This window comes from Diadema setosum, chromosome 1 (assembly GCF_964275005.1).
Source record: "Diadema setosum chromosome 1, eeDiaSeto1, whole genome shotgun sequence".
Lineage (NCBI taxonomy): Eukaryota > Metazoa > Echinodermata > Echinoidea > Diadematoida > Diadematidae > Diadema > Diadema setosum.
In genome coordinates, this window is record NC_092685.1 from 21,045,954 (window position 1) to 21,060,099 (window position 14,146).

Below are 14,146 nucleotides of genomic sequence, written 5' to 3' on the forward strand. Positions count from 1 at the left end.
CAGCCAACGTGTTGGTTGAACAGGCATGTTGATGTATGCAGACGTGTTGGAGTAAACTACAGCTGGAATGGATTTTTTAAAATGTAAAATGTTGATATGACTGTTGACAGACATGTAAATGCAAGTAGAAACGATGGTGTAATTGTCATGAGCACTTTGAAGGTTGTTTGAAGTTTCATGTAGGTGACACATAGAGAGATAAAGTGAAACAAATGATGCAATAAGATTTTGAGATACTGAAATTAGAAAGATATTCATTGTAATCACCTGTAAGCTTCTATTTTCATTCCCTCACCCCTCGACCTTATCATGGGTCCTTTAATCATTGAAGGGGTTAATGAGGTGAATTTTCCATTTGAATAATGGATCTTTTTAAATTGGAGTACAGTACCTCCCCTCCCTGTGATGAGTTCACCAGGTGTTGTCATTACGTATAGGGTGTCTCATGAAAGACAGTCTCGATGTTCTGTAAGCTTATTTAATCAGGAGTCAATGGAAGAGTGTTCAGTGCATATTGGAACCCCAAATTATTACTAAAGAATGGGATCAGTTTTTACTTTTTTGATGCATTGTTTTGCTAAGGCAGAACACAGACTCAAGACTATGTTGTGCAGAGCTCAAGTAGAATGGTAGAATTGATCAATGGGTATTGCATCTTTTCAGTATGCGCAAGTGTGCAACAATGATATGGCTCAAAATCAAATATCATCTCTTTGTCGCAATCCTCTTACCAAGGGGGATCACTTTGAATGGAAGAATGATAGGAACTGATTTAACAAGAGAAACAAATATAGTAAGAATGGGTGCTTTTTATTCGAGTGCAAGTTCTTTTCCTTGCATTTGTGTGCATCAAATACTGTACTTATCAAACAAGCGGGGCAAAACATTGTAATGTTGCACATGTCTGTTTAACCCACTTATCGCCACTAAATAAGTCCTGTAGCTGTCTGTTCAGTTTACATGATATGCTATTGACAAAGTCTTTTCTATAATGCTATTTGTTTTTTGTTAGTAAGTGCTCTTTTCTAGTCAACTCTGATCTATCAGTGATAAATCTCATCTCATCCCATCTTTCTTGTCAAAGATACTGTACAAACAAAACCTGAAATTCCCATCAAGTGAAAGCATTGTGATGTGTGTGACACACTTTTCATGCCTTTCAACAACTCCCAAAATGTCATGTGATCTACGAGTATTAGAGTAATTTTTCATGTTTGCGACACACAGGGTGCCTATTTGCAGAATGGGCATTTGTGTTCATTGATGGAACAGCTAAAGAGCTTTGAGTGTGCTTAGTCCCACTCTAGAACAAAAGTGGGAGTTACATGTGCATATTATGGAAAGTGAGAGTACTCTCATAGCTGATATTAAAAGCCATTAATGAACTAGAGAAGCACTCTGAGAGCACAGACCTCCGCCAAGCATTCAGCTCATTTCCACCACTGATCTTGTTCTTCCATAGAGATACATGTATCAGTGATTTCCACCCATATGTACCAATAGCATTGTGTGCTGAAAGTCGCCCAATTTCCCAATATAGAAGCCTTTGTTATGTCATAAACCCTCAGCTGCGCGGCGCGCCTCGCCCTAGCAGAAACTAGAGCATGCACTTTAGTGCGCACATGCAAACCTCAATATGCGCAGCCTGAACTCCCAAGTTCATTGACCCTACCTACCAAAATGTCAAAAATCCTTCATAAATTCCCCCAAAATTCTCGGAACACTACCAAAATTCAATCATCTGTTAGTTGTATCATTCTAAACCTTTCCTGCAAGTTTCATCCAAATCCGTTAACTACTTTTTGAGTTATTTTGCACAAGGACAAACTAACAAATGAACACACAAACCAACGGTAATGAAAACATAACCTCCTCCCTTGGCGGAGGTAATGAAGTTCCCCCTGCTGCAAATAGACACCCTGTTAAACACACAGATGATTACTCTATGCATACCCATCACAGTTGTTTTGCCTAGTGAAACATTGTACAGTTCATGCACACCTGCGCTCTCCTTACTTGAATACCTTGAAGCTTGATCACTTTTTCATTAAAAAACAGTGCTTCTTTTTATCTGGCTTACATATCTACTCACCATCTACCAAGAACGCGCTTGTTTTTACTTGATATAAGACATGGGAACTTCAAGGTGGGAGTGTTTGAGATGCTACCATAGCTACGGCTATAATATGGAGGTGCACAAAAAAAAAAAAGACAATTTCATTGCACTGTGCCTTAAACATGAGCAGCAGTTTACGCAAAATGATGATATTGTGGCCATAGAATGGTTCCAATTGTAATACGGTAGAATCATCTGCTTTTGCCTTTTTATGTGATGAGATATGCTAAATGTATTATGTACATATTTGTTAACTCCAGTACTGCTGAATCTCGTACACAATTTTTTTATGGCCAAAGTTAATGGTATTCATTTGGAGTTAATGTGTATGGGTGAGATCAATGAGGAAAAACAGGAGTGACTACATCGTGATGATGTTATGATATTAAGACTCTTTTTGGTGCTGGGTCCTTTATATTCTGTCTATTCCAGTTCATCTGCAAAATCATGAATAAATCTATCATTGCCATCAATACCATCTTGTTGGAATGTTACAATGTACTTATTCTTCAACAGAATTAAGTGAGACACATATGAGACAAAATTGACAATATTTCAAGCACGCATAGCTGGAAAAGTTCTGTGACTTAGTATTTTTGAACTTTCAACAATTGTCAAATATGTGATACAAATGATGCATGGGCAAAACTCTATAAAAACTGAACACTATTGCTAGAAAAGAAACTTGCTGATAATGCAGTTTACAATCTAAACACGTTTGTGTAATTGATGACATTTAGTGGTCAAGTGACTACAGCCTTGATCCATAGATGCCATGAACATATAAACTTTTTTTTTTAACACAACAAAGAAAATTCTGATTGTAAAGAACTAATGTCTACTGTACGAGCTGAAATTTTCATGTACAGATATTTTCGCGAATTGCTACTAGAACATTTTTACGTGTTGTTAATTTCGCGGTTGTGAGGTCTAACTGTGCTTATCTGTTCGCACGTTTTTTTCGCGTGTTATTTTTGCGGTTCAAAGGCGATTCGCGAAATTTGCGAAAATAAAACCACCGCGAAAATTTCAGCTCGTACAGTATCACAAATACATTAAATATATGCAAATTGAATACTATAAAGAGTTTTTCATCTGGAATAAGAAATGGCATAATGAAATTTCACAAGCCTTAGCAAAAAACCACACTATGCTAAAAATCCTGAGCATATATCTGAGACACACAGCTTTACGCTACTGGTTTCATAAAATTATTTGAAAACGCACAACCTGTATGAAATTTTGGTCAACTGATGTATAGAAAGAAAGAAAAAAAATAAAACTTATCTCCATCATAGCATAGTCCTTATTGCTTGTCTAACAAAATATAACATTCCGTAGTCGTAAAATAAACCACAAATGACAGTCATTACAGAATGTTATCAGCATATAGCACACAATTTGAATCAGTTCATCAGGATCTGCAGAAGTTCCACTTTTTCCTTGCAATCAGGACAGCGATACTGAAGTTACCAATCATTGTGTTGTATACCTGTAGCTTAGATATCCAAATGTGATCTATACAGCAATTTCCCTGAAATCATAGTTTTGAATGTGAAATACTTGAATATTTATAACATTATAATGTATATATTACTATTTGTTACGATTGCCAATATTATCAATATTTCACTTGGAATTGCTATTCTTACGGAGGCAAAATAATAAGACCTTAGACGGTATTCCATAAATAATGAACAGTGCCACTCATTATTCTACTGATGAACCAGCATATGAAAGAATGCATGATTACAATCCACAAATACTCAACTGTAATCAGCAGCATAGGCTTAAGTTTGTATCTTACATGGTTCTATTGTGTTCTCAAAATCATCAATGTACAATAGTCATACCTGCAAGTTGAAATGAAAGTAAACATTTTGTCCAAAATACTTCAAAGGAGGACCAATACCATGGACCCTAACCTGTAATGGTGACATATGCCTTTGAGCCCTCGGGTCTAAAATATCAGCAAACATAAACGAAAAACAATGGCTTCACAAATAATGAGAGATGTGATCTTTTGGATACACTAATAAAAGCTTGCCTCACATTTTGATAACAATTGTTTCTGAGGTACTTGGATCTTTTCATTTAGCATCTCAAAAGCGATAGTACCAGATATTTAATTCCTGTGGCATCAAATTTTGGTGGCTGATTAGAATTGCGACCAACAAACTTTAAAAATCATTAAATTTGCTACCAATGGCATTAGATTCATTATGAGAATCCATCAATCAGCTTTAACATTATCCATCTCAATGCATGAATCAGTACATAGGAGACTGGGACATAAAGCTGCGGCAGACCTCACTATACATAGCTGCCCGACTATGCACAGAGAATCCATCTGGATCATGTGCATAATCACGGTCATGCTCGTTGGTTTGTGTTGGGAAGAAATAGTCTGATACACCAGAATATGAAGACATCTGTGTGGATGACATTGATTCACTTGACAAAATGTCAGTGGTTGGAAGTGGACAGGCCTGCCCAAATGTGCCCATATTAGGGTTATGGAGGGAAGGCAATGTTGTTGAAAAGAATCCAGTCGATGGTATTCCGCAGCTGGGTAGGCTGAATGAGGAGTAAGTCCCAGCATAGACTGGAGAAGAGAAGGTAGGGGCGGGAAGAGATGGCGGAGTGAAGGTGGCTGCCTTGAGGATCTGACTAGCAGTTTTAGCGACAAAATCAGATACTGGGAGATGATACCTGAGGCTACTGGATGACTTCCCTTCATTGAATTGATAGGGAAGCTGGATGGCGGGATACTGTGCTGCTGCTCTCTTCGTGGCTGAAGCGGCAGAGGCTGCAGTGTCACAGGATGTTGGGAAAGATCTGGCAGACGTTGTACATTCCACGAGTAGAGAAGCTGAACAATTAGAGGGTGATTCCCATGCAGGATAGATTGAGGTTGCCGTCACCGAATCATTTGTGGGATGACTCGTGGTAAATCTACCAAAGTGCTGGCTGGGTGTGGTAGGTGAAGTGTTTTCGAGGAATATGGATGGTGATGTTGATGTCACTGTTGCATTGGACGAATATATTGGTAATGTTGATGAGTACGTTAGTGGTGGTGATGCTGATGAAGTTGACAAGACACCATTGGTCGTGAGATATGTGTTGTAATAGTCTCCACTTGCTGTTCTTTTTGTAGTAATACAACCATAGGTGCCTGTCATGAATCCAGAGCAAGAGTTACTTGATCGATAAGAAGTGGCATAGGGTGACTGACACCACAACTCAGCAGCATCCTCGGCCTGCCTTGGTGATTGCGATTTGGTTGAATCACTTTGGTTCCACGACTGGTATGTGTTTGAATACAAATCACCGCCACCTTTATCGAAGGAGTAAAAACACAGAAATAATCAAGACGCAAATATACATGAAATATTTTCTTTCTTTTACTTTGTTTACAAACACACAATTAAAACTCATACTGGTATAAATGTTGTCTTTTCATCAGAATACACTAATTTGTGCATTGCCAGGATTCTGACTCGATTCACAGCTCTGGATTCAAAACAAAACTATTGATTAATTAAATTCTGTTCAATACCTAAAACAAAGTCAGGAAATTATGTTGGAAATTGATTTAGGTTTTTTTTTTTTTTTTTTTTTGACATCATGGTATGATAGAAGTTTAAGAATCTAAACACAGGACCAAGCCAAAAGACAGGAACTAGCAGCTGTACTCTACAGTCATCTACTTTCCATGCTTAATGCCTCTGTTTTTCTCATACTGGTACATGTATAGTGTATACAATGTCCCATACTGGTATACTTCAAAAGCTCTCACCTCATTCTGGTGCAACAAAAGTGATCAGGAATTACACAGAACATCTGTGAACACACATACAAACAAACAAACAAAAAAACATTGCCTGTAGGGACCTCTGGTACAGTGTACTCCTGTTATAGCGAACGCGGTTATAACGAAATTCCGGTTACAATGAAATAAAAATTCAGGCCACAGCATTATCAGTTCTATGTTTTTTATTGTTCATTTGTTTGCTTACAACAAAAGAAAACTGCCAGTCTCCAGGACTTTGTTATAACGGGAGTCCACTGTTTACATGCAGAGATACAGATTTTGTTAATCTTTCGCTTTTCTGTCTTGTACCTCTTTCATCCAATTCAGAAGAATTAAATGGTGTTTCAGATGAAGGTGCGAAGACCTCTGCCTCTGTTTCATGCGCACTCTGGGTACTACTGGTCAATGATGTTTGGTGGACTTCTTGTGCTCTTCTGTAGAATCGTTGACTTTCAGGCAGGCTTTCAAAGCTTTCCGCCCTCTGCAACCTGCTGCACTTGCCTTGCTGTACCCGACTGAGAGCAACCTGCCTAGCCATCACTTGGCGACGCACTATCACAAGCTTGCAGCGATCGCACTGACATTCTCGATATGCGCAGACTCGCTTGTGGCCCTTGAGGTCATATATGAGACCATGATTCCGACATCTGGCACACTTAGGATGACGCTTTTTCAGGGGTAGCGTCGATTGGCTTACATTGTAGACGTCACCAGATGTCATTTCCTCTACAAGAGCACATATTAAGAGGCAAAATGGAGAGGGCAATAAAAAAGACTTTAGACACTGTATCATTTATCACTGGGCATGTATACAAGAAGAGAGAAGAGCAACTTCAAGTTATGGTAAAAGTAGCAACTAGTGAAAGAAGAGTGAGGATATCACTAGATGTATTCATTCATCTAGACCAACAACACACATAAGAGCACTGATATTGATGCTTTATTTTTCTTACTTTCGATCCATATTACAAACATAAAATAAAACTAGAAATGTCGCTACGGCGACAGGTACGCCTCTGCCATAATGCATGGTTCTAATAATAGGTCTATAGTGCAATGTCTTGACAATGTATGATGACAGTTTCACATAACTGACAAAATATTAGAATGACAGGTTTGTCACAAATGTGCTGAATGTTCACTTTCCTTGAACTAGGTTTAATTGGATTGATGGCTATACTTCCTAAGTTGTCAGAGTACAGGTATTTGGGAATTTTAGGATTTTTACTTGACTTCTGACCCTTTTATAAGTTTATGCATTGAGTAATTTACAAGGTATGCAGAAAAAGTGCAATTTCAGTATTAAATGGTAAAATATTAGTATTTAAACCTAGCCTTTGACCCTTGACCTTTGACCTTAAAGTTCCAAAGAGAATCACTGTTAGGTAGAACATGCATAAGTATGTAATAAGTTTCATGATGATATCTTGAGTTATTTTCAAGATATGGAGGAAGAAATGAAATTTAGCACTTGCACTTGACCTTTGGTCTTTTGGCAAGAATCTTCTCACAGAATATCTATTGGGTAATACATGTATATATTTCAAGTTTCAATAAAAATCCTGCAGGCATTGCACAAATATGAGGTAATAGTCACATTTTGAGGAGTTGACCTTGACCTTTGATCCCTGACCTTTGACCCGTGACCACAAATTCCCTAGATAATCACTGCCAGTCAGTACATATGTGCCACGTAGATACCTTGAACCATTTGCGAGATATGGAGAAACACATACAATTTCAACATTTTTGCTAAACCTTTGACCCTTGACTTTTGACCTCATGACTCGAAATTCTCTCTGGAGAATCTTTATTTGGTAGTACATATATACACCAAGTTTCAAGAAAATACCTTCAAGCATTGCATGGAGATATGGGAAAATACTCAAATTTGGAGCATTTGACCTTGACCTTTGACCTTGAGCATGTGCACCTAAAAGTTGATAGGCACAACTTTGCCCACTCATACATATACATGCCAAGTTTCATTAGGATACCTCAGACAGTTTTTAAGTTACGCTATCCACAAAATTGATTACGGACAGACGGAAGGATGGACGGAAGGACGGACGAAAGGACGGACGGAAGGATGGACGGACAACCAGACAACCTGAAAACATGATGCCTCCGGCACCACTTCATGGCGGAGGCATGAAAAAAAAAACCAAACAAACATTGCACAACTCTACATCTTACAATCTAAGGTTGATGCAGACACCCAAGTCCTACTTGGACCATCCGTGATTCCCATTCCTCTCTTAGCCCTCATTTTTTTTTTTTTTTTTTTACCCTTGACATTAGTGTTCACTGTTACTTCTTGCCCTTGATCACAATTTAAGCTTCCGTACTAGCATTCTCAGGCGTAGCCCACCATCTGATAGGATCGACTGCAATGAAATAACCAAGACACAGATTGAGGAAGATGCCAATTCATTCCCTTCGTTTTACAGTAGACTTCCATTATGACGAAGTCCTCGGGACTGGCAGTTTTCTTTCATTTCTCGAAATATCGTTATGTAAACCGAACAAATGAACAATAAAAAATAACAGAGCAGATACAGAATTTCACCAAAACCATGTTCGTTTTAACAGGAGTGCACTGTATTCTGTAATGACAGTGCTGGCATTAATTCTTTTCTACAAAAAGTAGGGCCTATTTTTACAGCTGAGTTAGAAAAGATGTTTTGTAAAGTGAATTTTCACATCAAAATTAAGACATACTGCATTACTAAACACAATAGGTTCCAAACTGTCTCTAGCCATGAAAGGTTAATTGAATTCATACTAACTGCTATAGATTTTCTAGGAGGGTCTACCTCATTCTCTACCCTTCTAGACCAATGTAGAAGGGGATAGTTCTATAGAATCTACATCTGGTCACAACCATTTTCACAATAAATAATACATTGAACTATTTTTGAAATGTGGAAAAAATTTATGACATTATGACATTTTCTCTTGACCTTTGACCCCATGGCCAAATCTTCCATTTACACTAGCTACAGAATCATTGTGAAGTAATGCGTAATCTCAAAGGTATGATGAAAAAGTGTAATTTCAGCAATAAATGATGAATTTTAGCACTTTATAACATGACCTTGCCCCTTAACCTTGGACCCCATGACCCAAAAATTCCCAAGAGGATCATTGCTGGGAAGTATGTGCATAAATACGAAATTTCAGGAAGATTCCTTGAGCCATTTCCAAGATATGGAAGAATGGTGAAATTTCAGCCTTTTCACTTGACCCCATGGCCCCAAACTTTCCCTAGAAAATCTTTAAACACCAAGTTAAAAAAAATAAACTAGAAATGTCGCTATGGTGACTGATGCCTCCGCCATAATATGCATGATTCTCCCAATACAAAAACTGTAGGTGTATAGTGCAATGTCTTCATAATGTGTGATAACAGTTTCACATAACTGGCAACATACTGAAATTACAGGTTTGTCAGAAATATCTTGAATGTTCACTTTCCTTGAACTAGGTTTGCTATAATTGTCTATTAAAGAGTGCAGGTACATGTATTGGGGAATTGAGGATTTTTACTTGACTTCTGACTGACCCTCTTGTATAAGTTTATGCATTGAGTAATTTTCAAGGCATGAAGAAAGAGTGTAATTACAGTATAATATTTTTTTTTTGCATGTAAACCTGGCCTTGACCCTTAACCTTTGACCTTCTGGCAGGAAATTTCCAAGAGAATCTCCATTAGGTAATACATGTATATTAAGTTTTAAAAATAATAATGCAATACTAGTATATAAGGGAAATAGTAAAATTTTTAGGAGTTCACCTTGACCTTTGACCCCTGACTATTGACCCATGACCCCTAAATTCCCTAGATAATCCCTGCCAGTCAGTACATGAGTATGTACTAAGTTCCATGAAGATACATTGAACCATTTGCGAGAAAAGTGAAATTGTAACATTTGCACCTAACCTTTGACCTTATGACATGAAACTCTCTCTGATGAAACTTTATGCAGTAGTACATGTCTACACTAAGTTTCAAGAAAATACCTTCAGGCATTGCATGGATATGGGGGAAATAGCAACATTTTTAGCATTTGACCTTGACCTTTTGACCCTTGACCTCTTGCCAATGTCACTAAAATCTACTCAACTAATTGCCCCATCATACATCATCCTTGGACCAAGTTTGGTGAAAGCTGCTTCATCCAGTTTTGAGTTATCACGTAAACAGATAAATTTTCGGATTTGACCTTGATCTTTGACCTTTGACCTCTGTCCGATTTCACTTAAAAACTAAATCAAGTAATTGTCCCATCATACATCATCCTCGGACAAAGTTTGGTGAAATTTGCTAGATCCAGTCTTGAGTTATCGTGTAAACAGATACTATTTCATTATTTGACCTTGACCCTTTGACCTTTGGCCTTTGGCCGATTTCACCCCAAATCTAAGCAAGTAATTGCCCCATCATACTTTATACTTGGACCAAGTTTGGTAAAATTCCAGTCAATATTACTCAAGTTATCGCGTAAACGAATGCGGACAGACGTACGGACAACCCGAAAACATAATGCCTGCGGCACCACTTCGTGGCGGAGGCATAAAAAAACTTCAGGATTTAAATGAATAAGGGGGACATAGTGAAAAAGTCAGTACATGCATATGTACAAAATTTCATGATGATACCTTGAGCTACTTCTGAGATGTATGGGAGAAGAATTAAGTGAAATTAAGCATTTTCACTTGACCTTACCTTTTGGCCAAAAACTTTCCTAGAGAATCGCTATTGGGTTCAATACATGAATACACCAAGTTTCAAGAAAATACCTTCAGGCATTGCACAGATATATAACATGTAGTCAAATTTTGAGGAGTTGACCTTGACCTTTGACCCTTGACCCCAAAATTCACAACAGAATCACTGCCAGGCAGTAAATGCATAAAAGTAAGTCAATATTGATTGAATTTTTTTTTTTTTTTTTTTTTTTTTTTTTTGCTTGCCAGCTGGAGAAACCCGGAAGTGGCACAAGAAAGTTGCACTGAAGGCCTTTTTTATTTGCTTGTTGTTAGCTAACAAAACCCAGAAATGGCACCAGAAATGATAAACTGGGCTCCCCACTTTAAAAAAACGTGGTGCCGGCCTTGCATGTTTACATTAAATTTCAAGAAAATATCTTCAGGCATTGCATACTGGCCTTTTGATCTTTGACCTTTTGACCAAAAACTTTCCAAAAGAATCTTTCTTGGGTAATACATACCCTATACGCTATGTTAAAAACAAACAAACAAACCTTCAGGCATTGCATAGATATGTACGTGGGAAATACTAGTACAGTAGTAGGCCTACTGTAGTAGAATTCTAGACAAATAGTGAAATTTTGGGCTAACCTTGACCTTTGACCCTTGACCCCATGACCCAAATTTCCCAAGAGAATCACTGTCAGGCAGTAGAATCTAAATGCATTAGTTCCATGGATTTTCCAAGACATTTCGAAGATATGGAGAAAAAAAATGAAGTTTTTGCATTTCTTTTTACCTTTGTGACCGCATGGCCCAAAACTTCTCTAACGTTAGACCTAGACTATGTAGAGGGTCTAATCTTTTTCAGGTAATACATGTTTACACTAAATTTCAAGAAAACACCTTCAGGCATTGCATAGATATGGGGGAAATAATGAAATTTTGAGAATTTTACCTTGAATTTTGACCTTGAGCATGTGCACCAAAAAGTCAATAGGCACGTAAACTTCGTCCATGCACTCATGAGTCATAGTCATGCAATATTCATGCCCAGATTCTTGATCTAGAATTTCATTTCTAATAGAAACTTTGACTAAGACTGTAAGAGAGATCTAGATTCTACATTTCTAGACCAGCTCTAGTAGACCTAGTCTAGAGGATCTAGTATTGCATGGTAGTGACTCTAACCAGTTAGGTAGGCAACCTTCCTTCTCATGGCTATGCTTTCATTTACTTACTGTACGAGCTGAAATTTTCGCGTACAGATATTTTCGCGAATTGCTACTAGGAGAACATTTTCACGTGTTGTTAATTTCGCGGTTGCGAGGTCTAACTGTGCTTATTTGTTCGCACGTTGTTATTTTCGCGGTTCAAAGGTGATTCGCGAAATTCGCGAAAATAAAACCACCGCGAAAATTGCAGCTCGTACAGTACCTAACACGTTAGGCCTAGAATATGTTAGATCTAGGCCTACCTTTAGAACTAGGGCCTGATTAGCCCTAGGCCTTACTATTAAAACTCTAAAGTTTCTAGTTAGGGCCCACTAACTTAACGTTAGAGGGGTAACGTTAGAGATCAAAATCTTAATGATGATAAAAACATAGAGACTAACCGGTTAGGTTTCTAGAGGTTCTAACGGCTACTTCATTAGTCTATCTAGAAATCTAACGTGTTACTGAGTGTTAGGCTAGATAATCTAGAAAATGTCTAACTGTTACTGCGTTAGAGTTACTTAACAAGTACGAAGTAGGTTCTTAGGCCTAGGTCTATAGAATCTAGACGTCTAACGTTACGTCGTTAGATCTTCATCTACTAGGTCCTACGTTGACTACTCGATCTAGATGATTGATAGATCTAACTTTAGACAGAGTCTACCTTAATGGACCTAGCTAGCTTTAGAAACTAAAGAAAAAGGGGGATCTAACACTTGTTAGAATTTCTACTACTGTAGGCCTACTAGGCCTAACCATGTTTTATTGTTACTCCTTTTGTTAGGTCTCTTGATCCGACCGTTAGATCTACTGTTAGATCTAACGTTAGGACCCTAGTGGCAGATAAGGATCTAGTATTAATTAGTAGGCCTAAAGTTACTAACCGCATCGGCGACCCCAGGACGTAGGGTCTTAACTTAGGCTACTAGTACACTAACGTTAGGCCAGGGTCTACACACACGCACGGCGTCTGGTCGGGCTAGTGAGTAGGCCTACGGAGTCCTTTTAAACGACGTTACATCAGTCAGAGTCGAACTAGAAATTCGAATCTAGATCTAGAACTCGAGATTCAGGTGATTATATAAATCAGAAATGCTTCTATAGAACCTGTCGTATCTAGGACTTAATGATAAAGGTCTAACTTATTAGAAGTCACAGAATTCAAAAGGATTCTTGCCTTGACGAGTTTCACGCTGCCCGTGAGTCTCACGTTCAATATCATCAGTGACAGTGTATAGACCCTGACCTTCCAGTTGAAATTCCATTGCTGCAGTTTTGGCGGGTGGTGATTCTTGTGTGGTAGGTACCCCAGGGTAACGGGCGTTGACTGTTAGATTCTACCTGTAGAAATGATAGGTCCTTTTAAAAGGAACGTCTATAAAAGTTGCTTACTGTAGACCTCTGTCTAACGAGTATAATGTACGTTGTAATCAGCCACCACTCCATTACAGCTAGCTAGAGGAATCAGAGACGAGTGTTGCTGCCCCGCGCGTCGAGTGTACCGTCGCGATCGCGTCGTCGTAAAACGGCCGGCCACGTCCACTCGCTCGGTCGTGCATGCCCAAAGAGAATAGAAGCTGATCGTACCCATATCCATCAATACACAAGCGCGCGCGCGCGCGCTACGCGCTATGAAATGGCGCTATATATAGTTAGAGTAAAGACAATGGGCTCTGTACACTGGCGTAGCCGGGGGGGGGGGGGGGGGGCGATGGGGGCGGTCGCCCCCCCCCCCCCCTAAGATTTGGACCGGGGATTTGGGAGGCGGAAAAAAAAATGCGTGTATACTGTTTGCATGCACATGAAGCGGGTCTCCTTTGCAACCTTTCATCAAATAAGATATTTTTTTGAATATTTCACTCAAAGTGTGCACCAGATCGTTGAATTTCAATTCAAAATATGCAAAATTTCTCGTGCTTGGGAGGGGGTATCCCCCTCCCAAACCCTCCCCCTCTGTGCCTCTTTCCCTAGCTCAGTACACTCTTTAGATTTACACACACACACAAAATATGAATAAATCTGAGTGCACATGCAAGACTTATCACTTATATTCCGAAAACTCAAGGTTCCCTCATGTTTAAGGGGAATTTCCCCTTTTAATCGACCCTTTCCTCCCTCAGCCCCCCCCCCCCATCAGTTTTTTTTTTTTTTTTTTTTTTTTTTTTTGTGATTTCCCAAATGTTGATTCCATCAATTATGCGTATACGAGATATCTCAATTTCAGGCAAAAGCTCCATCGGAAGGGAAGGGTGGAGATAACACTCGCCCACGCCTTCTCCCTGCTCGCCC

At 38.8% G+C, this 14,146-nt stretch overlaps 1 protein-coding gene across 1 annotated transcript; it reads right to left on the reverse strand.

Moving 5' to 3' along the window:
- Window positions 1-2,682: 2,682 nt before the first annotated feature.
- On the reverse strand, window positions 2,683-13,317 carry LOC140234865 (uncharacterized). The gene is made up of 3 exons (XM_072314916.1): window positions 13,035-13,317; window positions 6,240-6,656; window positions 2,683-5,453 (listed from the first exon to the last, which is right to left on the reverse strand). The coding sequence occupies exons 1-3, from the start codon at window positions 13,120-13,122 to the stop codon at window positions 4,387-4,389; spliced, it is 1,572 nt and encodes a 523-aa protein (XP_072171017.1). The 5' UTR covers window positions 13,123-13,317; the 3' UTR covers window positions 2,683-4,386.
- Window positions 13,318-14,146: the final 829 nt, after the last annotated feature.